This window comes from Pyxicephalus adspersus, chromosome 10 (assembly GCF_032062135.1).
Source record: "Pyxicephalus adspersus chromosome 10, UCB_Pads_2.0, whole genome shotgun sequence".
Taxonomy (NCBI): domain Eukaryota; kingdom Metazoa; phylum Chordata; class Amphibia; order Anura; family Pyxicephalidae; genus Pyxicephalus; species Pyxicephalus adspersus.
The window spans coordinates 19,952,491-19,977,200 of record NC_092867.1 but is presented as its reverse complement, the minus strand read 5'-3'; the positions used below and the strand labels follow the sequence as shown (position 1 = coordinate 19,977,200).

The following is a 24,710-nucleotide window of genomic DNA, read 5'->3' as shown; positions in this document are numbered from 1 at the left end:
TATTAAAGCACAAGACAACTAACGCACACAGTAGAGGCTTACTGCAAGCTAGATTCTATGGCCACCAGATATGTGGAGGTCATCTACTGCCAAAATATCCAAATTGATAAAATGCTTTTTGCTTTGACCTTTTACATGTTACAAAAATCTAGAAATAACAGACTAGTAATTTAAAGTTCACCCTTGGCCAACCTATAGACATTCTCAATGATCCTCAAAATCACTCCAAGGACTTTCTCTGCTTCATTCTTTTTCTAGCAGCTTAGAAAAGACCTTCTGGTTGTTTACACTAGGGCGCTGGTAGGCTGACAAGATCTGCTCTGGTAAAAAATTTAGTGAAATTTGGTGCCTCTGTTGTAAAGGTTAAAAACAAATGTATTCACATGCCCGGTAACAGATATACTTTAAAGCAGTGGTCCCCAAAACCGGGCCGCGGCCCACTACCGGTCCGCGGCGGTGTTTTCAGTGGGCCGCGAGTACATGATCCATTATTGAAAACGAAGCGGCACCCAACCACCATCCGCGGACCGGAAGTGGTCCGCAGCGGTGTTTGTATGAGATGCCGGTAAATGTACACAGTAGTCTGTGTACAAGCAATGCGAGCACATGACATGCAGCTCGATTGGCTGTCAGATGTCATGTGATCGCTTTGAAGCAGCAGAGGTGCACAGAGAGAAAAGAGAAGACGCCCCCCCCCGGTCCTCAGAGAAATTTCCTTCCGTGACACCGGTCCCTGGGGCCAAAAAGGTTGGGGAGCGCTGCTTTAAAGTACATCTCTGACTTGCTCAGAGCTTGATTTTTCAAAGCCTCAGCACAGGTTCTTTTTAATGACCCAGACAGTCCCCCAACAAAACAAGTACACCCCCTACCCAAGAGAAGGCAAATGAATTAGTGATCTCCAGGACACAGCTGCAGTTGGCAAGTTGGTGAAACATGGACAGCATTGCTGTCTGCATTTTAAATATGAATTACCCGTTTTCTACTTTTCATTTTTGAAAGCCAAGGTCATTTGCAACACAGGATTACTTCAATGATGAACTCCCCAAGTAGCTATTGCACTTTGTACAATTTGATCCAGCAGTGGAACCATCTAGGTTCACAAATGCCACTTATGTCTGTGTATTTTTTAACTGTAATGGCAACTGTTAACATATATGCAACATATTTTTTTCCTATTGTTTTTTCATTCAGATGCAACCACATAATGCTCCACTATTATTTGACCCTAAAATACAGAATACATGGCATCTCTGCAGAACTTTTATCCATTTGGTAGTTTGTTTTCTATGCTTCCTTCTTGAAAGGAGAAGTAGCACAGAAGGATATCCCAGAACAGTCAGTAAGGAAAAGATATCAAAAGAATTTCTAGTAAACATTCCCATACTTCAGAGCTCCTGGATATGGCAATGGTTTCTTCATCTCATCAGGGGGGCTACCTCTCTCAGCTGAAAACTGGAGGCCCCTGAGTGTTTTAGTTCTATGAACGAAGCTCATCTACTCTTTACACATTTCTTACTTTCTTACTTTGTTTGCAGCAGGCCAATGACTATAAAGAGGTTATTTTAAATTTAAAGAAGGAAAACAACACTTTATCTTCAAGACGTATTAAGTTAGCCATAGGCTATGTACACACGTGCAATATTTGTCTTTTCACAATCCTTTGCAACGACTGCGCGATGCATGAATGAGTGCTGTACATACAGCGCTATTCTGCTCTATGGGGAGGAGAACAACAGACTGGCACCCCACTGTGCTCTCTCCCCCTTCACTTGTACTACGATTGTTCGTCGTCCATCATCCGTTGATCCTCCAGGACGGTAGTTGGGACGATGGATGACGAGCACTACTGTACACACACAAGATTCTCTTGCACCAGAACCATTGAATCTGTGTACCAACCATACTCAATGCAAAATCTTGACAATTCGACAAAAATGTTGAATCATGCAAAAACTGGTCATATTAATTCTTCTTTTTATTGCACTTGTGATCCATATTTATGCAGAATATTAATGAAAATGTGCGTGCACATTTTTTTTATAAGTTTGGTTAACCATCATATTTCATCTTCCAGGCTTATTACTGTGGGTATCGTCTTATTACATGCAACTCTTTTCTAAGGGAACCTGACCTATCGGAAATAGATTCAGAATCTTGTGTATTTTTACTGTGTGTCTGAACGTATCCCTGTAAGTGCATACAAAGCATCTTGAAGTATTGTTGTGCAAATGGTTGATGACATATGGGTAACAAAATAGCTGTGGCTTAGTCTGGGATGTCAATGTTGAGCTCTGGGAAAGTAGCTACATTTTTATGATGCTAGATATGTTTGATTTTGTGGATGATAATGAACAAACTGGTTGAAGTCTAGGACACAATTCTGAAGCGTGGTGCTGTAGACATTGTGGAAAGTAACCAGTATTCATAAAGAGAAGATGAATAGGTATGGTGGCGGGGAAAAGGGATGGAAACATTATTTGTTATTGATGAAATGTGATGATGAAAGATGATATAAGGTACTGATGGAAAGATGATGCTGATTACAAAGCAGGGAGGGAGGTGGCAGTATGTTGGTGTTCTGTGTAGTTTAGGCAGATAGCCTGGTGCCATACCTTTTAAATCACAGCATATTCTGATTCCTTAGCCTACTTGCATTGAGAGATATTACTGGAGAACTACTCTTGTATACTGTAGCTCACAGTTTGCTTCTAATGAGCACACGAAAACCACATTTTGCAATATGGACATTTATGGCCGCTTTCTGCTTATACAGGGGTTCTTCTTTGTAAAGTTTGAGCCATTAGTGTCCATGCTTTGGAGAATTGGCCTATGTTTTGGTAACTAAACAGTTCCAAATATGGAACAACACTGTTTATAAAAGCAGAATAAACTATTGTTGTGTTAAATAAAAGATGATGACAGAAAATTTTCCATGAATCTTAATCTTTTTTTCTTATTGCAACATGGATAACAAGCGATGTTTTGTAATATATGTACTTTCCTCTGATGACAGCAGATAGTCCATAGAGTCCAACACTGTAAACAAAACAAAAAGTTAAAACAGATGTGTGTCTTGATGGGTGAGGTATTCCGGGTCTTTCCAGGAATGAGGTGACTGGAGCTTTGCATGTTGTACGGTGACCAGGGTGGAGGAGGAATTGCAAGCTCAGCATCAGTTTTAAGTTTTAATATAATTCTGAGGTTATGTTCTAAGCTTCTGGCTGCTTTGAGTTCAGTGTAATGTCTGTATGAGGCAAAGAGACCTGCTGTGAACCAGTGCGTGTGTTATAACACATCTGTTGTCTAAAGTTTCTTTTGTTAGTGCAGCAAGGAAAGAAAAAAAAATGTTGCAACATTCCTCATAACATACTGTACATTAAATCTCTTTACTCACCCTATAGCTAGCTGAGTGTTTCTTGGCCCCTTGCTTTTTCTTGGAATATAAAAACATTCCTTCTCAGTTAGGAGAGATAGAAGACTCCTCCGTCATGTTGCTGAAACTACGAGGGGTCTGTTTTATATTTTAATGATCTGAAAGGTGAACAAAGCTGGCACTCAAGTTTCCATATGACTGTTTTGTATAATTAATAAATCCTAAGAGTTAGCATCCTTTTTTGTTTGTGTTCTGCAAATATAGGTGAGTTTGATACAAGTGATATTTTTTGAGATAATATTTTCCTACTTGGAGGTGCAGGGTGAGGATATCATTCCTTGAGATTGTGGAAAGTATCATAGTATTAAAAAAGTTCATCTTTGTGGTGATTAGGACTGGAAACATCGGGATCCTGGCAAAGCATACAGTTGGCTTGTGTATGCGATATGATTTGTGTTTTTCTGGTCAGCATTCTTACAGATATAATAGTCCTGTTTTTTGCCAAAAATAAAAGCTTTAGTAATATCTAAAATATTCCGGGAGATTAATGGAACTAAAGAAATATGAGATCCAGTTGTGATAAACTGTTTTTGGTTCTTCCCTATGCAAAGACGACTGCTCATACCCTGCAAGCATACTAGTGAGTACTAGTAAATCCCTACTCAAACTCAAATGCACCCAATGGTTTATGTCAGCCGTTATAGGAGGCTAAAAGATCTCCTATAGTAGCATTTATCTGGAATTATCGCAATTTCAGGAGTAAAGGAAGTGGGAACTCATCATTTGCTAATACTTCCTGTTTATAAAAGCTTCCAAAACACCTTTCAAATGCTTATAAACAGTTTAAACGTGCTTACCATGTGTTTGGAAAGTGTTGGTGGTTGGTGGTTCTATTTTAATTTTCATACAGTGGAACGCTAGAAAATAGCTTGTTTACCACCTGTCTTAAGGAACTGCAAACAGTAAGATTGTGTGAAAGAGGCCGTTTTGATACAGCGGAGTGTAGCAGACAACACGGCTTTGGCATTGACAATACAGGCAATTTAAAGAGTTTGAAAATGTTTGAAAAGTTGGTGACATGGAATACTACTAAAGCTACGTACACACTTCCAATTATTATCGTTGGAAAACGAACGACGAACGATCCTGCACGATATATACGAACGATCGTATAGCACAGATTCTGCACATAGAGATAACGACACGATCGTTCGTAGATATTGTATACACAATAGATACGATCGTTTAAGCGATAGAGGAACTATATGCACGACAGGAAGTGAACGAACGTTCGTTCATTACGCATACTCAGACCATGGACGATCAACGAACGACCGTACACACGGACGATGTTCAACGATCGTCGTCCAATCCGATCCGCCGGTCCGGTCGTTCGTTTCCAACGAGTTTCCTCGTTCGTCGGCGTCGTTGGTTACTTTTTTACGAACGATTTTTTGCCCAATCGATCGTTCGTCGTTCGATTGGAACGATAAAAATTGGAAGTGTGTACGCACCTTAATACCTATCGGTCAGCATTTAAATGCAAAATTCTTTAAAAATTTTGCTTTAAAGAATTAATGTTCGCTGTACATTGTATAGTAGTGGTTTCATCAAAACCTGGTGTTTTGTTATGGGGTGAAATCTGAATTCACCTTCTCCTTTCCTAAATTTCGGAGACTAAACGGCCAAAGCTTATTAACCCCTAACTTTTAGTGCTACAAAAAGGGAGTTTTAGCCCTCTGTGCAAGGCAAAAAGATTGCCTTGTAAGGGATGTGACAATTTGGGAAATCCCATGATATTATGAACAAGGAAACATACCACGGTGGCTGTTTCTACTGAAATATCACATCATTTTCCTAGATGCAGAGGAACTATTGTTCCCAGCAATTCTTTTAGACTGAAATCCTAAATAGCTGAAGTACAGTAACGGCTTTATATTGTAATAGCTACACTACAGACATTCACATTTTATTTGCTTTTCTCTTGTTTTTTTGTTATGTAGTATACCAACCTGTCTAAAGCTTAATATAAAATCCTACGTAGAATGCATTAACATCTCAGATCTTTTGCCATAATACATTGTTACAGGTTAGGCTGCATTGCAAGAATTCACCACTAGCTATACAGGTGCCTCCCAAACAGGGAATCCGGCAGATGCTGAACAGGTTCATCCTTTTGAAGCCTCGTGTGAAAGCAGTGAAAGCTCCCCCAGTATAATTAGGGATGGTTGCTTCGTCATCTTATCACATGGTCCTCTGACTGCCAGCTTTGGTTGCAGCAGCTGTTTGTATTACTGTGATGCTGCTCTGGTCCTGTCAATCCATCCTCTGTCACTGCTCCTACAGCCTGAGCTTTTAGTGGAATTAGCCATAGGAGAACATAGGGAGTTTTCTCTGCATGGGTGGGGCACCTCTGTTTACCAGCCCCCCAATACTGCCTCTCTAATAATGTCTATCTGCTGCTGTTTCTTTTTCAGAGACTATGGCTCGTCTAAACGAAAATCAGGTAAGAAAAATCTATTTTTTTCATTTTCCTCCTGTTGCATTAAACCTATAAACTGCTTATTCTCCGAACTGCAAAACCAAACATAAGGAAGCGTACGGCATGTTATGAGCTATGTAGTTTTGCATGCATGCTGATATTTTTAACCCCCCTGTCTAATCCTTTTTATTTACATTCTTTTCTATGTTGCCACTGTCTATGTACAATATTTCTCATCTCATGTCTACTGAATGCAGCTGATTTGAACATAGCTGCTGTTTTTAAAGCCATTATCAAACATTTGTGGTGTTATGATAATGTCTCCATATATATATTCATATATTTATTTTTAGCCCTTCTGTTAAAAATAGTAGTTATCCTAAACTATCATCCTATGAATGGAGCGGCTATGCACAGCTTTGCTTAAACCCACTGGCGATTTCTGGGAGGCAACAAAACTACATTAAGTAATATTGTTTGCCTGAGCAAAGGAGTTCATTGCCCAGGAGATTTACAGCATCCTCATTTGTAAGAGGGTTATTGATCACCTATCTACTTAGTATATTGAATCTTTAGGGGTTTGCTGGGGGAGGGTATGGGGCTGCTATATCCTGTTCCTTGTTTCTTCTGACTAATTTACATAGTCATATACTGTATGAAGATTAATGAAGCAGTGCAATCTTTTGTGTAGGATTGCACTGGCCCTTGCAGAATCTATTATAGCCAGTATGAAATGTTGATGTTTCACTTGTTGCCACAAATGAATTCTATACAGATAAAAATTTGTATTGGTTTTCTATCCTTCCATTCCATTTTTAGATGTGTCAAAATGTGATATTTCAGTTGTCGAATAAAACGATAATTCGGCATGCCAAACTTCATAATTATGCATGTCAGCCCTAATGGTCCAAAGCAGAACTGTGTTGACATTTATGTGTACAATACAATGTAGCCTTCATTTCTTCTACACTGTCCAATATTTATCTCGCTTAAGAGAGATTTTTAATAATTTAGGAATGTACCTGTTGTGCTATTTCTTCATGCTGCAATGATATACAATATTGTGACTCATCATCTGGAAGATGTTACAGACTGGCACTGCACCATTAGAAATGCATTTCATGAACCCTACTCACAGTGCTTGGAATTTCTGCCCTCATCAGACATTTCAGTCTGTTTTTCTTTGATAGTGGTACTTTTTTTTTTAAAGCCCTTTCACACTTTTGGGTTTTATATCTGGGATATGTTTATTTCCCTAGGGGTTGAACTTGATGGACTTATGTCTTTATTCAACCTGACTTACTATGTAACTGATGTGTGACTGGTAATAAGTATTTATGAATTTATTTTTTTTTAACATTTCCCAATTGAGAAGTTCAGTAGAAGAGATGTACAAGTTTATTATGAAATAACAAACACAGGGTGAAACCATGTTACATACAAATTCATAAAGATATTGTATAAGTATGAATATGTTAGATGGAATATATGCGAATGAAGACATGGCATATGCAATGGTAACTGATTATCCAACATGAGAATCAACAGGTTTCAGTAAAGTAAGAAGATAGAGGAGATTGGTGGAAGCAAGAAAGAAGGTAGAATAAATGGAATAAAGGGAAACAGTAGTGGGAGGGAAGGTAAGCTCATCATTTAGGTTAATGTACTACAAGAATAATAGGTATGTTGTATTATTGGTAGTATGATTGAAGATTTTCATGCATTATGCAAAGGAAAGTAAGAGATTTGGAATACAAATTTTAGGTTTTAAAAAATTATCATAAATAGTTGACTTTTTTTTTTAATAAAGTGCTTTTTTTTGCTATCTGTGTTTCATAGAAAATATTTTTCATTCTGTCCAAATAAAAGTAAGAGGAAAAATCTACAAAGTAAGGGAATGCTCCTCTTAGCTACCATTGCGACAGGTGTAACTGGAATATTACCTAAAATTCAAAATTTTTCCTCCCAAGAACCAACGTGGAGTATTAATCCCCCCCATCTGCCACCTTCCTTTTTAACATTTTGGTCTATAATAAACTGGCCCATGTGGACAAGTAATAATCACCCAACATTCAGTGAGTTAAGTGTTGGGGCACATAGGTCCAAAAATCCAACCATTTCATTGTGATCAGTCTGTTTCCTATGTGAATAGTTTATAGCTGTCGCTCATGATGTGCCATTACAGGTGTTCATCTTTTATGTTAGAATTGTAATAAAAAATAGTTTTGTTTTGCTTTTTCTCTGCATCAGGGAAATAGACTGGTAAATGACAATTACAAACTGAGAAGGTAGCTGCATGCCAGATACCGTAATAGAATTAGGTTTGCAAGTCTAGTCTCTTGGACTCCATCTGCCCTTTAATGCAAAGAGTTCATTTTCATTAGAGGTTATTGACTGAGGATGTATTTACAACATTATATTTAACTATCCACATGCAATTAGCAATCCATACATCTTGTGTCCCACATGTTTCTCTAAAAGTCACACAGTGTACCATATTTTCCTCTCTTGGATCTGTGCATCCTAAATTCTCTGTGTTCCCCTACTTTTGTCCCTTAGATATGTAGATAGACAACTTTAAGCACTTCCTAATAGCTTTTCTTTCTTTTGTACACGGCGTGTTCAGTAGGTGGTTGGTTGTTTATATATAAAAGCCCTAATTGTTCCACTGCATTGCTATATCCAAGGAGAAATGCTAGCATGCCCCAGAATTAAACCCCTGGTGTAAATATAACTACAAATCCAAAAATGCCCCATTGTCATCAAAACAAAACTTCCAAGCATGTTTCGCTGCTATTGGTACATGGTACAAAAATACAGGTAATATCATGTACAATAAAAATTGCCAACATTCACATATGAATATATTTCACATTACTTACATTTGTTCATGCTTAGATGATTACAGGTAGCATTACACTACACTGTAACATTACGTTGCATTGTCAATATACGTAATTTTGATTTATTTAGGTTACAATGTACAGTGCTTCTTTAAAGCCCTCACCTCTGCTTTTCTGCTGCTCTGGTACTCTTCAGTTCTAACTCTGTGTAAGCTCTGTCTTGGAACTTACACAGGTTGATGATGCTATTCACCTCATTGAGAGTTTGGGACTGGGGACCAACCTTTTAGGTTTCAGCACTGAAATCTGGGAGGATGTCACTTTCTGCTGCAATGTTAGGCCTGTATAGGGATGGATGGTGTTGCACACATCTATATGAACTTATATAAATCTATGTAAATTCGACTTTATCATAAACATTTCAGAATAATATGTTACTTGTTGGAGTACTACAGAAGGTTTTAAAAATTGCCCTTTACATATCCATGTCCAAAAGAATATCTCCATAATCTTGACATTTATGCACAAGTGACATATTGTCCATTTACTATTGTAGTGAAAGATTGTGCAGAGTAATATGTAATACAAAAGGACCCATTGACTGGACATGTTTTTAAATCTGAGGCTTAAATGGGGATGTTATCCAGTGAAGAGTTGTGTTGTCTGTGTCTCCATGTCACATGGCCAGCATTGCTAAAAACAAATAGGAAGCAGGATGCCAGGGCTGGAGGAGATGTCTTCACTTCGTATTTGGACAGACTGGGTTTCTGTAATTTGCATGTTGCAGTAAACTCTACAAAGTGATATTCCACAAACAGCTGGAGAGATGAATGGATTAGTTGTCATCCAGTCTACAAGGTTCTCTGCCAAGCTGGCATTGCCTCCAGGGAAGAGTTACTCTGGCTTCATATGTAATTAAGAAAGATCAAATATTTAACTCCAATATTTGACTTTATCATTATTTATCATAATTTATTAGCAAAAATCACATGATGTGTCAGTTGAGGGAAAATTCTAGTTTGAGTTCTAAACCTGATTTGTAGAACATAGATTGAATCACCTTCTGTGACATAATATGCAACCTAAAAAGCAAATACTTGAGTACCGTGTAACATGCTGGCTACAGGTGAGTTTGTCTTTTTTTTTTTTTAAATAGATCTTTAGTCACAGAAAAAACGTAATAGTCCAATATATATATATATATATATATATATATATCACACATGAGAGTGGATGGTATATATGTCTCAACTACACATGGTGAGGAGCTTCAACATTTATAGAGAAAACAAACCTTTTCTTTCCTAGATCTTATTATGTTCTGCCCTGTAACCTGTAGGCTTTGGGTAAGTCTCCATTCCTAGGCCCATTTTTTTGCCTGTTTACAGACCTATTTGTAAGTCTCAACTGTCCATGGCCTTTTTATTTGTGAAATGATTGATTCTTAGAGCTCCGTCTTTCCCTTCTCTTTCTACGATAAGTGGGAAAGATGTTGTAAAAAAGGCCGACTTCTACATAAAGCTTAAAAACTTGCATGTGCTGTCTAATTGATTTTTTGATTTTGCAAACTCATTAGAGGGCACCCTGTTGTCAGATTCACTGCTTTATAAATAGACCCCAAAGTGTACCCTACTACAAAACAGGGCAGGTAGACTTTTTGTATTCAGCTCCTCAGTTGCCTTACATTTTGCAAGTGCTATAAAGACAACACATGCGTACATTTTTTTCTTCTTCAAAGATGTATAGTTTTGTGACCAGAAGGATCTGTTTTATTTGTCATATAAGTGAGAAAGCTTTAAATCGAGGGGAATGCACTCATCACATAAAGCAAAGCAAGTCCTTTCTCTTCCAAGCAGCACCAATATGACATGCGGTTAGTAAAGATAGACTTATTTAACATTGTGGTAAACATAAATTTCAATGAAGTGTTTCAGATCATTTTATTCATTGATCTGTTTTGTGTTACCACCATGTTTTGTGATGGAGATTTTTTTTAAAAGCCTTTTTCAATTTTATTCCAACTGCCTTTTTAGTATCCAGAGAAAATCCAGATGTGCAACACATTTTAGGTAACATCGCTGAAAAATATATTTATAAAGAAACAGCTATCCGCTTCAATATGATCACCATTTCTTTGTTCAGCACCTTTAAAAATCTGATCACTGATCAATGTTTATAATGCCAGATTTAGGAAAGTATGTATTTTCGGTGATGGTGAACAGTTCTTAGATTGCTGGCCTAGATTTATACTAACGCAGCAATTAGAAACCTCTTATTTTATTGAACGGAGTAACTGAACACAAAATTTGGAAGTGGATTATGCAGTCAATTCACTTTCATATTTGCACTATATGCTACTTTTTTTTATGCTTTACTTTTTTTTTTTTTTACCAGATCTCCTTAAAAGAGGCAGTGAAGGTGTTTTAGAAAAACATCCCTGATCTCCATTGTGGTGATCATGTCATGGATAACACGTCTTTGAATGGGACAGACACAATAGGATCATTGTGTAACTATTAAAAACAGACATTTTTCTAAGAACCATTTGACAGATGTCTCCTTCATGAATCGGCCCCAAAATGTCTACTTTAGCGCAGAGTCCACTGTACTTGCCCAGTGGGTTAGAAATAGGGTCTTGGTGTTTCTTTTGTGCCTAGTCTAGCAAGTATTGGTGTGAGCAGTTAGTTTCCAATTTTGACTAATACACGGGCATCTAAACAACTGAGTTAGTTAATTCTTTATCTGACTTTTAGAGCCCCTTGTGGATTTTTAGGAGATTTATAAGGACTAATCAGGCTTTAGCACATAGACTCTTCACATGTGGTGCTGTGTATGCTACCTGGGGTAAGAAATATGAAAGTGCAAGCACCTGACTTTGTAAAAGTCACATTACTAAATTATTGTTAAAGGACGAATTTATCCTTAGAAAAGTTAATATTTGATAAATCTCTTCCCCTCCTTGAGTGCAGCCCACCTGGGGTAATACCCAAATCCTCCCTCATCTAGCATTTTTATTGGACATGGTTCTTCATACTTGTTGCGTTACTATTCTATCCTGTGGGCAAGCAATAATCTCAGGGACCAATGGTACTGGCTAACTTGCCTGCACACTACAGGAAAAATGTATTCACTGAAAATACACTGTACGTTTCCTTTAACTGTTCGTTTGTGTTAGGTCCATTCGTTTTCCTTCTATTTCAGCTGACTGATGAATTATATAATGCGGTTGTAGCTTTGTTTATAAAAAGGCTTCTCGAGCTGGCACCAGCAGCTCCTGACTCACTTTGAGAAGTCTCCCTCCTTTCAACCACTGTGCCAGTTGCAGACTCATTTTTTAACCGCAATGCTCCATTCTGTTTTCCAGCTTTGGATACATTTCCCGCTCATCTGTACAAAAACTCAATGGGCCCCTAGCTGAAAAGTTTAGTTGTGATCTAAGTAAGCAATAGTCCATGTAAGGGCAGAAGAGTGATATGAATGCTTCTGATGATGACTCACTGACGACTCTTACTAGATAACATTGAGTAGAATGAAAGAAAATCAATCAGGTTTTATTTTGTTAGTGCAGATATAGATAATTACTGTCACCCACTGTGGATTCTCACGTTAATTTTCACTTGATCTTTTACAATTGCATAAAGAAATACACACTTAGCCATGTTCTTTCCAAAGTCATATGCTTTGGAACATAAATCTTTAGAAACAAACAATTAAACCTCCTACAGTTATCAAACACCCACTCTTCCTTACATGTCAGTAACTTTACTCATCTTCATAAAAGTAAGTTGATGATCAGACAAATATATATTGTACAGACCACATATTTTGTAAGGCTTGTTACATATAGTAGATGACCCATGCTTTCATATACACACAATCCCTCTAATATATACAGGTAATCCCCGAGTAAGGACATCTGACATGGGGACGACTCCTAGATACGAACGGGGCTTCTCTGCTGGCTCGTGTGCAGGACAGAGGCTTAATGGAGGGGGGGATAAATGACTTGCAGAAGAAATCTTTTGCTAAACTCAGTTGAGGTTGGGGATGATCTGAGCTGAGCTGATCTGTAACATCTTGTAACTCTTTATTGACCAGGACAAACTCTGCAGTTGTTAATTTTTGCATATCAAAGCACATCTTGTTTCAGAAGTTATTGAAAGTCTAGGCTTCATTTTTTTTTTTTTTTTGCTTTGTTTGTTAACTCACAGTGAGCATTTTATACAGTAACTGACACCTCACTGCTTAACATCTTAACAACAGACAAACATCTGTCCTAATTGCATTCATTAAAATAATGTACCAGTTCCAGCTTACATACAAATTCAACTTATGAACAAACCTACAGTCCCTATCTCATATGTAACCTGGGGACTACCTGTGCATTTTCTCTGGCCTTATCCACTCTAACACAAACTTTTTTCTTTTAATATTTTCACTGTCATTTAGTTAAACACTCTAAATCTTGCTCTGCTTTCTTACACACACATGCCCAAATAGTTGATTGTCACATGCTCAGTAAAGAAAACTTCAAGAGCAAGGTGTGGAAAAAAAAAAAAAATGAACAAACCGTATTGATGCTGAGATCTACATAATCAGTAGCACTATTTCCACTGCTAGAGGAGCGCACTGCACAATATAGAAGCCATAAATGTTGTGCACAGCTGCGTACAGCGCTAGTGTACTGTTCTATAGCAGCTGCAATGACAAATAATCTTTTGTTGCTTCACGTACATTATCTAAGCAGCTTTAGGAGCACCTGTTATAAATTGTGCAGAGTAAACTGTGACATTATTTTTAAAGTGCTCTCTTTACAGTGTAAGTTCATCTTGTTGTCTTTCAAATGTCCAGCATTCATTTTTGCTTTATTAAGTTTTGTTAAAAAAAGAAAAAAATAGAGTATTGCTCAATGACATGCACATGTTATTAGGACTTTTCTAGCTCTTCTACAGTGCAACCACTTAACATTTCCCAAAGAGTATGTTAAACCTAATAAGTTTGAACTCCGTTCCATGTTAGCTAGGTACAGCTTTGCATCATGATCACCCAAATATTGGATGCAACACTTTGGCCAAAGTAGAGTATTTATTTTCTTGCTGGAAGAATCACTGCTAGCTGAGTGCTTTTTTTTCATCCGCCTGTACACATTTTTAGAAGTGGATAGGGTTATTTTAACTATTATACTTAATAGTAAAACATATGTAGTGCATCACTGCAATGCATGCATAATTGTCTTTGTTTTATCCAATAAATAACCTACAAATATTAAAAAAGACTATTAAAAATAAACTCAGCTCTTAAACTCCTGTGTGTAAAGCTAGGAACACACTTCCAATAATTACCGCTAGAAAACGAATGATTATGACTGGTCAACGATTATGCACGATTATATTTGAACAGTCGTGTTGTGCACCATTCTGTACATGCTGTAACGATACGATCGTTCAAATATAATCCACCAATAGTGTACACACTCTGGATACGATCGTTTGAACAATGTAGGGAGTGACATGTAAAGGAGAAAGTGTAATGCAGAAACATGCACGATCAGTGAAGGACTGTACACACGATAGATAGCGAACAATCGTCAGCCAATCAGATCCGCCGGGACATTCGTTCATTTCCAACGACAGTCCTCGTTCGACGGCGTTGTTGGTCACCTTTTTTGTGAACGACTTTTGGCCGTCGTTCATGGTTGATTTCCAATGATAATTGTTGGAAGTGTGTACAAAGCTTTAGTGTATTTGACATATCAAAAGCAGTAAAAATATATGTCCATTGTTCAGTTAAAAAAAAAAAAAAAAGAAAAAGGTTTTCAGCTATAAAAGCAGAGATGTAATAAAACTGTAAAACTTGTGTGGTGTTTACTGTACAGTAAGTGCACATTTAAAACTGGGGTTGGTGACTGTAGTAGACATAGGCAATGATTATCTGATGTTTCGTGGTACTTTGTGACTGGGGAGGAGATAGGGCTTAAAAATAAGATTTCTGCACTATACAGAGCATTTATTCTTGAAGGTTTTCATATTTATTGGTTGGGAATTACTGCAGAATAATAAGTAAAACAGGAAGTCAGAGTTTCCCCATTTACCAGCCTGAATTTAAAATGTACTTGGATAGCTCTGTGAATTCCAGCAAGAGGAGCCTGGGGTTTCACACCTTCCCCCAGTCCAGGCTCTGGCCAGCTGAAAATCCATAGAATAAAACTAATATGACTCTTGTTTTGCTTTTTTTTTTTTGTTTGTAAGGGGGGAAGCGTGCTTCTCTGAAGTCTATATGTCACATGTCAGTGGTAATTCCCCCCCCCTTCTCCTAACACTGGAAACAATTTATGTCCAAGTTTTTAAAAGGAAATTCAAATGCAAAACAGATGTGGTATAGCTGAATGAACACTTGCTGACTTGTTTGTTTGCCTTTTTTTGCCTTTCACCTTGGTTTGGGCTCACCAAAGACATTTGCTGGTGATCAATTACAAATTTCTACTTTAAGTCCAGCATTTCCATGTTTTTAGAAGCATGAATCTCTGTTCCAAAACAGTATATAAAATTCATATTCTGAAATGGTCTGTCATAATTCTATGTGGCTAGGGACGTGCTTTGCCAGTGTAAGATACACATGTACAAAATGTAGAAGGCTCTGCTTGCTAGTGGGCTTGTTAACACAAATGGTTACCTGGAGCCCGGGTTCAACTGCTTAGCATCTGATGGTGTTCATATTAGTTTCCAGGCATTAACAAAACACCTGAAACACTCTCTAGGAACGTTTCTTCAGCCTCGCAGTTGTATAGCCTTGCACAGGTAAAAGCGGCTATAGGAAGCAGAATATGTTTGTAGCGCCTCACAAATGCTTGCAGAATGCTTTTCAAACTATTTAAAAAAAAAAAACTCTTAGCAGGTTCTTGCAAAATGTTCCCATTCAAGTCTATGAAAACAGTACAATGTTCCATGAGGTGAAAAGCTGGCGAAAAATGCAATGCCTCAAAAATGCAAATATAAAAAAAAAGTTTCTTGAGCCACTGTAATTTCCATTGTAAATAAAAGGCTTGGTAGTACATTGGTGGTTTTTAGGCAGACAGATGCTACTAAACTGCATTCTGAACAAGTCTTAAGCATTTGGGTTTGTTGTGTGTGCTTTACCCTAGCTAGGGTACTCATGGCTGCATTACTGAGCAAACCCATTACTGGAAATTCAGCTAGCCCTGGCTTCAAAGCCCTTCATTGCAGGCAAACACTTTAAAGCTGAGTATGGCTCAATACTCATACTATGCACTGTGTTAATACATCTAAGGTAACCTCCTTATTTTAAGTGTTTTGAGATCACTCGTTAACACACAGAACTGAAAATCTTGTAAATGTTACTCCTTGTAATCATATTATTTCTTTACAGACTTTACTAACAATGTTGCTGTCTGATTACAAATGGTTGTATTTTTCCTATCGGTTTTAGTGTAACACAATTAAGTTTTTTTTTCTTATCCAAATAATACCCAATCAAAACTATAAAGAAAGTTCTGGCGGTCACCAATGGGCTGGATCAACTTCATCTTCTCAGATACTTTATTTTTGGTGTCTGTGTTGCATGATCACAACCAATTACATTTTAGATGAATGTCTAACTATATTTATTTGTAAACTTTGAGTTGTTTATGCTCATCTTACATGTGATTCATTTCTTTGTCTTCTTCTGTGTAACTATTATTCTTCTTTCATAATCTATTTAATGCTGCTCTTTTGGAAACACTGAAGTCTGGATGTCCAGCTTGTGTGAGATTTCAAAGGCTGAAGCCAAAGGTACATTTTTTGTGTGCAGTGATTCCCTGCTTTTCTAGTCTCTTTTGTGGAGCCATACTGTGATCAGTTTTGTGTTGTCCTTTATTGACATTTTAATGTTATGGAGACAACCAGCATGAGGGTACTTCTAGGTAAATAAATCAACATGATTCCTCTTCCTAGTAAAGGATCAGGTCATGGTTTACATGTTCCTTTTTCTATGTTTTAGGTCAAGTACTGAGGACTCAAAGCAAAACAGAGAGTCATGTGACTACACTAGCACCCCAGAATTTCCAAATTATCTATACAGGTAGTCCCCGGGTTATGGGCTTCCCTGCTCCCTTGTGTGCAGGATGGAGGCTTTGAGGGGGGAGAGGAGCGGTTTGCATGACTTGCAGAAGAAAACTTTTACTAATATTAGCTGAGTTTGTGAGTGATCTTAAGAGCTAGTCAGATCAATAGCATCTTGTAGCTCTTTAATGACCAAGACAAACTCTGCAGTTGTTTCTTTTTGCATATCAAAGCACAGCTTGCTCCAAAAGTTAATGAATGTCTAGGCTCCATGAAGATTTTTTTTTTTTTGTTTTTTGATCTCACAGTGGGGAATTTATACAGTAACTGACACCACGCTGCCTAATAATATGCTGAGACAAACATCTGTCCTAATTGCATTATTAAAATAATGTACCTGTTCTGACTTAAATACAAATTCAACTTAAGAACAAACCTACAGTCTCTATCTCTTATGTAACCCGGGGACTACCTGTATATGCTATATAGGCGCACTTACTATAATTTCTCATGGAATTCCGGTTCCAAAGCTTCCTAAATATCCAATCTGTAGAAACGGATGAGCAACAGTATTTATAGATTGGGTCCTCTCCCCATAACATCGCATAGATTCCCCTGATTCAGTTATTTCCACAGTTTACTGGATGCCGTTTTGGATAATCTGCAAATCATGCATAAGTCAAAAATTCCACACAGCTTACTGTATCTTTTTTTTTTTTCTTCATAACTCATTGCATTTAGCAGCAGTAAGCATTTAAAAGACTTGGAACTCAAATGATTTGATTCTTTTGTAACCTATAAAAGCTATTGCTGAATCTTATCTGAGCAAATATTACATTCAACAAGCATTTCAAAGCAGTTCAAAAAACAAAAGCATTGAGCAATATTCTAGAGCACCCTTAAGTTACTCTTTTACACTAGTCTAGATAGGAGGGCTGGCTGTAGCTTTATATGATGGGTTAGGCATCTAACAACTTTTAGCGAGGTTTAATGACCTAAAAAGTGAGGATATACTGGCCCTTATATGGATTTCAGATACAGAATATCCAACTGCAGTGTTTGCGAGCCAGGAAGATCGTAGCCACTTAGCAGATAAGCCGTGTGTTTGTTCCTAACTTTTCATGTTTTATTTGGAGTGTATCCACTGCTAATTTGATTGTTGTTAACAACATGCTTTTCTATATTATCTTTGCATGCTTAAACGCACCAGTGCTTTAGTGTTAAATTAGAACATTGTGGTTCATTTATGGTTATCAATTTCTGTAGTCTATAATTTGTTAAATATGACACTTGTGTTATTTACAGGTCCCAAAAAGGTGCTACAAAATATACCAGGGATGGCTACCTAAAGCTGACCTAAACTGTAAGATATAACTTGGGTTTAAGGGGGTCTTTAAAACTAAGTTATATCAGTCCTGCTCTGTGGCTGTTTTGTACTTTTTATTAATTCTACTCTAAATCAGAGGTCCCCAACCTCTTGGACGTCACCGACCACTTAATTTACAGACGCCAGACTGCACATGCGCAGGGAGCCGTCTGTCACTCAAAGGGGAAGAAACTTCCCCCAGAGTGATGTCATAATGCCAGAACCCGCCCACTATGTATGAGCCTGTGATGGAAGAATGGGTGGCTTGTGTCCAGAGACATCCCGCCCACCACCGTGATCCTGCAATGCATATGGGAGATATGGTCTGCGGCTCTTTGCCGGTGCGCCCCCCCCCCCCCCCCCAAATGGGGTTCTTCTCCCGACCCCACTGGGGGGTGCACCAGCCAGAGCCGCAGACCACCAAAATTTTCTATCTCGGACCACAGGTTGGGGACCACTGCTCTGAATCATTGCAAGCTGCTCCTGTCCCCGTATACTCAGCCTTTCATTGAAGTTTGATTTTTCTTGGATACAAGCAGACACAGCCAGGAGAACTGACATTTCAGTGCAATTATGCAAGAATAGATCTCTAATATTAAGTCTGATGTTAGATTTTTGGTATGCTTTAAAGTCTTTTTGGGACTACCTATATTATTCTCCACATGTGACCCACCCATATTATTTTCTATTTCACTAGCATACACAATTTTTAGCCTAAAAGTTTAAATCTTGTATAATCCTTTACCCTTTTATGTTCTTTTTTATTGAATCTGTCCATAATGGCCCATCCTAGGTTGGTGGAGATTACAATATTTGGCTGGAGGTTCATTTTAAGATATTGCAGCCATTTCACTGTATAAAAAAGAAATATATAAAAAAAAATTAGAAATGGCACAGAGCTAAAGCAAAAGAACATCGTCATACACCAACTAGAAATTTGAGGCCTGGTGGTATACAGATTATCATGCACAATACATGGGAAGTAAGGTTAAATGAGTTTTGTTCCAAAGAAAATTTGGAAATATTGCAGCTACCACAGATGTCTATCGTGAGAAAGCTCATTCTCTATACCCAAAGGCCGTTATAGCTTGCTTATGAAACAAAAAAAGTTTATGGGTAAATTAGAAAAAGTAACAAAATGTTTTCATAAAATAAACTAGGGCAGATGCATTTTGTCCTTCTTTGTTTGCGTGCATGCAATACATATGACAGGACTGTGTCTGATGTGATCTTGTGACCACAAGGAAATCAATCTGTTTTAAAGTATTTGCTATATGTTTATAAACATTTTCCATGGAAGTGAAACACCAATAAACTGAGAGAATTTGCATAATAACTTTATTAAGCAATATTTGTATCTAAAATTAAACAACTATGCTAAATAACAGAGAAACCACAACCACTTGAATGAAGCGACATTTTACGGTGTCCCTATGCCTCCATCTGCTGTTTACACTTGCATGAATTACAGATGCTGTGTGTGGCTGGTCCTCAATGTGATGCTAGAGAAAGAGAACTCTTCTTTTATTTTGCCTGATTTGGTGAACCTGGGTGATCCAGCAACCCTGGAACTTGCCACATAGAATAGTTTTATGAAATCCATCCCAGGTTTGCAGGATCACCAATCACTTCATGCTAAAGCAACATGCACTTTGGACACTTTCCTTTAATGTTTTGTTAAAAGCCATGAGGAGTCCAGGGGCAGTATGAAGATAGAGAAGCAGACTTTGAAGTCGGACATGAGATATTCTTTAAAGGGAATTATTTGCTGCAGCTTTCAGCATTTAAATGAATATCATCCTTTTCTGACCTGCAAAGTTCCTCTGTTTTCATGTAGTTTCAAAGCTAACTCATCCTCTCACCATATGATTGGCCTTTCATTATACCCTGCTGCCTCGCTGGCCAATAAAATTGTTCAGGATAGGGTTGGGGGTGTTGCCAAACTTCAGCACTCAGATTGTGGACTTTTGGGTACTTGCACTTCATAGTGGTTAGCAGTCTTCAGTTTTCTTAAAGTGACAAAAAAGTGCTTCCTCATTAGCCAATAGGAATGTTCAGGAGGTGGAGGCAAGCTTTATTACTTAAAATGTGTTGGATGTTTGCCTAGCAGAAGAGTCTGGCAATTGGGACAAGCAGAAGGTGACTTTGCTCCATACTTGGCAAGAGTTATCAACTCTGCTCTCTCCACCAGTCAGCATGTTTTCTGTGCACTGCAGCAGAGCCTTTATTATAGACAGCACTGATCCTTCAGCTCTCAGTCTTAGTTCTGCTGTGTAGAGGATTACTGAATTCTTTTAATAAATTGACCTATTTTATTTTTTAAATAATATCTGGTGGACATTTAAGATATTATAATGACTGTATAAATGCCTTTATTGGTATTTTTGTAATATTTGTGTAGAGCTCAACTTTACACATGCTTTGTTCACCACACTAAAACAACAAATGTGTCTACATTTTAATAGATAGCTTTTAAAAATAAGATAAAAGCCGTGCTCTGTAAGCATTCACAGAACGCAGAGCCCTGAAAGCTTTTTGTTTATATTTCTATTTCATTTATTCAGTATCATAAATTGTTTTAATGTCATACACCCTTTTATTTGTCCAAATAAGAACAAAAGCAGTGAGTAATCCTTTTTGAAACTTTTTTTTTTTTTATGTGACTGAAATGTAAAGGACGACTTATATATATATATATATGGAAAATCCTCTTAGAAAGAATCTGGCGCTGTGACTTACGTCTGCTGGTTGAAGTAAACAGTATGCAGTCCTTCTTCTCCTCCTCCTCCTTCTTTCTCTCTATCCTTCCCCCTTCCTCCTGCCTGTTCCCTCCTTCCCTCCCTCCTTACTCAACTTTACTCATGTGTTTTTGTTTAAGAACTCCAGTGCAAATGAATATGATTGGCGTCTACAGTCCCCTCTTGACTTCCAGCTGGAGTCCTAAGAGAAAGCGTTTTTCCTCACTCTGCAGAGCTGTTTACTTTCCTTATTAGTTTACATGGGGTCCTAGTCGCAACTTTACTCTTCCTTTGGTTCTTTTTTCATCTTTAATCTCCGCCTGTCATAAAGATTTAAAAACTGTTAAAGAACCAGCTCCAACATGCGGCCGTATGACTAATCCACACCCGGCTTTCTCCTACTTTCTTTTTTTTCCTGCTACTTCTTACAGCAAATGTTCCTCACTGATGATTTTTCGAGGGCCAGAAAGGGATACCTCTATATGGCAAGCCCTTTGGACCTGTGCTTCGAGCCAAGATTGCATTGTGATTGGCTAAGATCTGCAGACAAATCGGCCTGTCATGAATCGTATGGACGTAGGTCGTTCTCGCGGGCCGATGACTGGAAGATGGCTTACGGCTTGCTTTTTCCCTTCCCCAGGTGCTGACGGAAATTCAGAACCCATGATCCTGGAACAATACGTAGTGGTGTCCAACTATGAGAAGCAAGAAAATTCTGAAATAAGCCTAAAGGCCGGAGAGCTGGTGGACGTGATAGAGAAGAATGAAAGTGGTAAGAGTTCTTTCATTTATTGATTTTTAAAGTATCTTTAAATTCTTAGGAACATTTTGTTTCCATTCTCCCCTCCCATCCACAAAGATATACATTAGCTGCATCTGGTACTGAACTTAGCTCAGGAGGTAAAACATTTTTTCCAGTTAATTTGGGCTGTGAGCCAAAAAGATTGCCTTGCTCTGTAAGAATGTCTCCTATAGCTTATTTAGGGATAAATAAATATGTATCAACTTTTCCTCAAATGGAGAAACAGTAGGATATTGTCTTCCAGGACAAAGTTTTTTCCTCTCACAGGTTAATAAGAAATTATAGCATATGGACTTACTTGTTGCAGGCCTCCATAGGAACTACAGGTTTCATTGTGCTGGTCCGTACTGTCATAAGTAGTTCTTCACAACATACTTAAGAAGATATACTATATACGATCCCAGTACTGGTCACTTCAGTAAGTCCACATTGCTCCATTGTAACTTGTTTTCACAGCCAGAGTACCTCATATATATCAAGCCACATTAGAAATATAGGCTGTTACCTACAGTAACCAAGATTGTTTCAGAGCTGCTAAGCTAATATAGTCCTTACAAAGCAAAACTAATGTATGTTTTTTTTTCCATTACCATTTGACTGGAGGTAAACAATATGAGTAACATACTCTGTGATTGGCTTTTATTGTGTATTTCCAACCATGGTTACATTAGCAAACACAGCAGCGGTTCCGGCAGTATCTTTCATTAATAGTATGTATGTTTACATTGAGACTATTTGTCTTTTTTTTAGTCTAGCATGCTTACTGTACCATGCACTGTACATTTTGTAGGTTCTTTGTTAGGACATGCTACTCTGTCTCACTGCATATTGCAGGCGTTTATCCAGAACTCCTGCTAATGTGGCAGTCTGTCTGGGAGATTGTTTCAGTGTTCAGTTTTTCTTTCCTGTGGTTAGGATGGAAGCAGTGGGTGGAGATCTGAATTCAGAGTGTCAGCAAACGTTTGAGCTAGCTGGTTTAGAGTAAAAAAACGTTGGAAGAAAGGATTGGTGAATTGTTCTATGTGCCAAAAGCATGTAATAAATACTATTGCCATTATCATTATGAAGATTGCAATGTGTAATGTTTGTTTCTTGCAGTCTTGTTTTCAAACAACTGTTGTACATTTACAATTTGACTTGAAATGGAACAATGATGTTAATACTTGGTTGTATAAGCAGCCTACTTGATACAACATCCCAATCTTCTGACACTTCTTGCCTGATGACACAATCATGCATATCATACTTTTTATACATTTAGGTCTTTCATTATATCTTAAAGAAGAGAAGTGCTTTTAGCTTTTCCTTTCAGTCAGTATGTTTGATTTGTGTTTTACCTCATTTGGTTGGTTGCAGTGGCCTTTTTTAGTAACTGAACATTCATGTGTGTAATATGGACACCTAATTATATGTTATATTCAACTTCAGGGAACTTTTCTTGTAAGTTGCTTATTGTTGTTTGGTTTAAAACTGTGTTTTTGAGTATTTCCAGAAGTTTTAGGTGAGTATCAGCGTTCCCATGGCCAGCACCCAAGTAGGTTATGACATGCTTTGCTCAAGGGGAATTATGTGACATCTTGGCCATTGAGTGAAAGAACAGTTGGTATAGACCAATTCAGCCCTAGTACTTGATGTATTAAACGTATTTCTAAATCCAGAACAGAATGAAGCATATTGCAGATTTTCAGTTATTAGATGTGATGACTGTATAGTTTTTTCCCCCCACTCCATTATTATCTTTATTCTCATCTGGTGATCTTTCCAGTAACACACTTTCTGTGCTTGAGTAACAACTCTTAGTAAGTATGTTAGCTCTACAGAATCCCCCCTTGTTTTTTTCTGTCTCCATAACATGGATAGTAAGTGGTATTTAGTCCACAGAAATAGCTACAATAGCAACAAAGCTAACTGATAAGAGTGCAGCGCAGGCAGAGGAAGGTATCAGCTTACAAGATTTCTGGCAGCACCAACAGGTATTTCATAACTCCCAACATCGGAAGTTGAAAAGGAGGTACAATGCCGAAAATGGGCATGGCTAAAATGGCCTGAATATTAGTCATGCCTTGAAGCATAGATAAATAGAGTCCGAGACTACATATTGCAGTCCTTCTACCTACAAAATACTCCTATTTCTGTGTTTTGAATCTTGCTTACATAAACCTAAAGGATAACAAAAAAGAACAAAAAGAAAGGCCTGTGATCAGTGGGGAGGGGAGGGATGTTGTGAAATCAGTGGTCCATGTGAAGAAAAAGATGTTTTTGAGTGAGAAGAAAAAAAAATGCCAGTGATGGTGGTCAGTGTGAGGAATAAAGGGAGAAGCAATAGTACCTGGAGGGGTGTGAAGGAACAGTAGTGAACAGCAGGGTCAGGGGTGGAAAGAGACAAACGTGCCCTGCGGGGTGATGGGGTAGAACAAAAGTGAATGGGAGGGGGTGGACAGTGATACCCAGATGGTGCGGGGCAAAAGTTCCAAGTATGGAATAACTATGGTGCTCAGTATGTATGAACATAATATCATTTAAAAATACTTGCCTATTTGCCTATAATGCTCCTCTCTCTGTTCCTCTTTTTGCTGCCTCCACACTTGAACAGATATAGCACATAATATCAACAGGTATAGCACATAATTTTTATTTTTTTTAATAAGATCATTTTCATGTATCATATTTTTTATTTGCCCTCAGGTTTTCTTTTTTTTTTGGCTTACTAAGCTGTTTGTGATGGTGAGATGTGTTAATGTTTGAAGAGCTGAGTGCAGTATATGTGAATCCAACATTTTTATAGCATGGATAGTAGGGTAGACTTGGAACCTCTGTCAGTTTCTAATTGCAGTTTGTCACTTCAGGGAAGATTCATCCTCTCTATCTGTCCTGGTAATACTTTTTTTTTTTTGTGTAAAGTAACAATAAGCTTTAAACATTTTTTTTGATGATGAGGGAAAATCTTTGAATGTTAGGATGACAGTTGTCTAAGGTCAAATATTCTCCCACTATTTTTTTTTTGTAAATGGAAGTAAAGGAAAAATCTCACCAATGGTGCACAACA

At 37.8% G+C, this 24,710-nt stretch overlaps 1 protein-coding gene across 4 annotated transcripts in view; it reads left to right on the top strand.

Annotated features, from left to right (window-relative positions):
• The window catches only part of SH3PXD2A (SH3 and PX domains 2A), a 155,535-nt gene that overhangs the window by 96,647 nt on the left and 34,178 nt on the right, over positions 1-24,710 (top strand). For 2 of the 4 annotated variants that reach the window (XM_072424314.1, XM_072424312.1), the window contains exons 6-8: positions 5,851-5,879; positions 16,444-16,488; positions 21,503-21,634. In XM_072424314.1, coding sequence (XP_072280415.1) covers positions 5,851-5,879; positions 16,444-16,488; positions 21,503-21,634 — 206 coding nt within the window. Of the gene's footprint in view, positions 1-5,806; positions 5,880-16,443; positions 16,489-21,502; positions 21,635-24,710 lie in introns of those variants that run through there. The other 2 variants (XM_072424313.1, XM_072424315.1) reach the window with 2 other exon arrangements.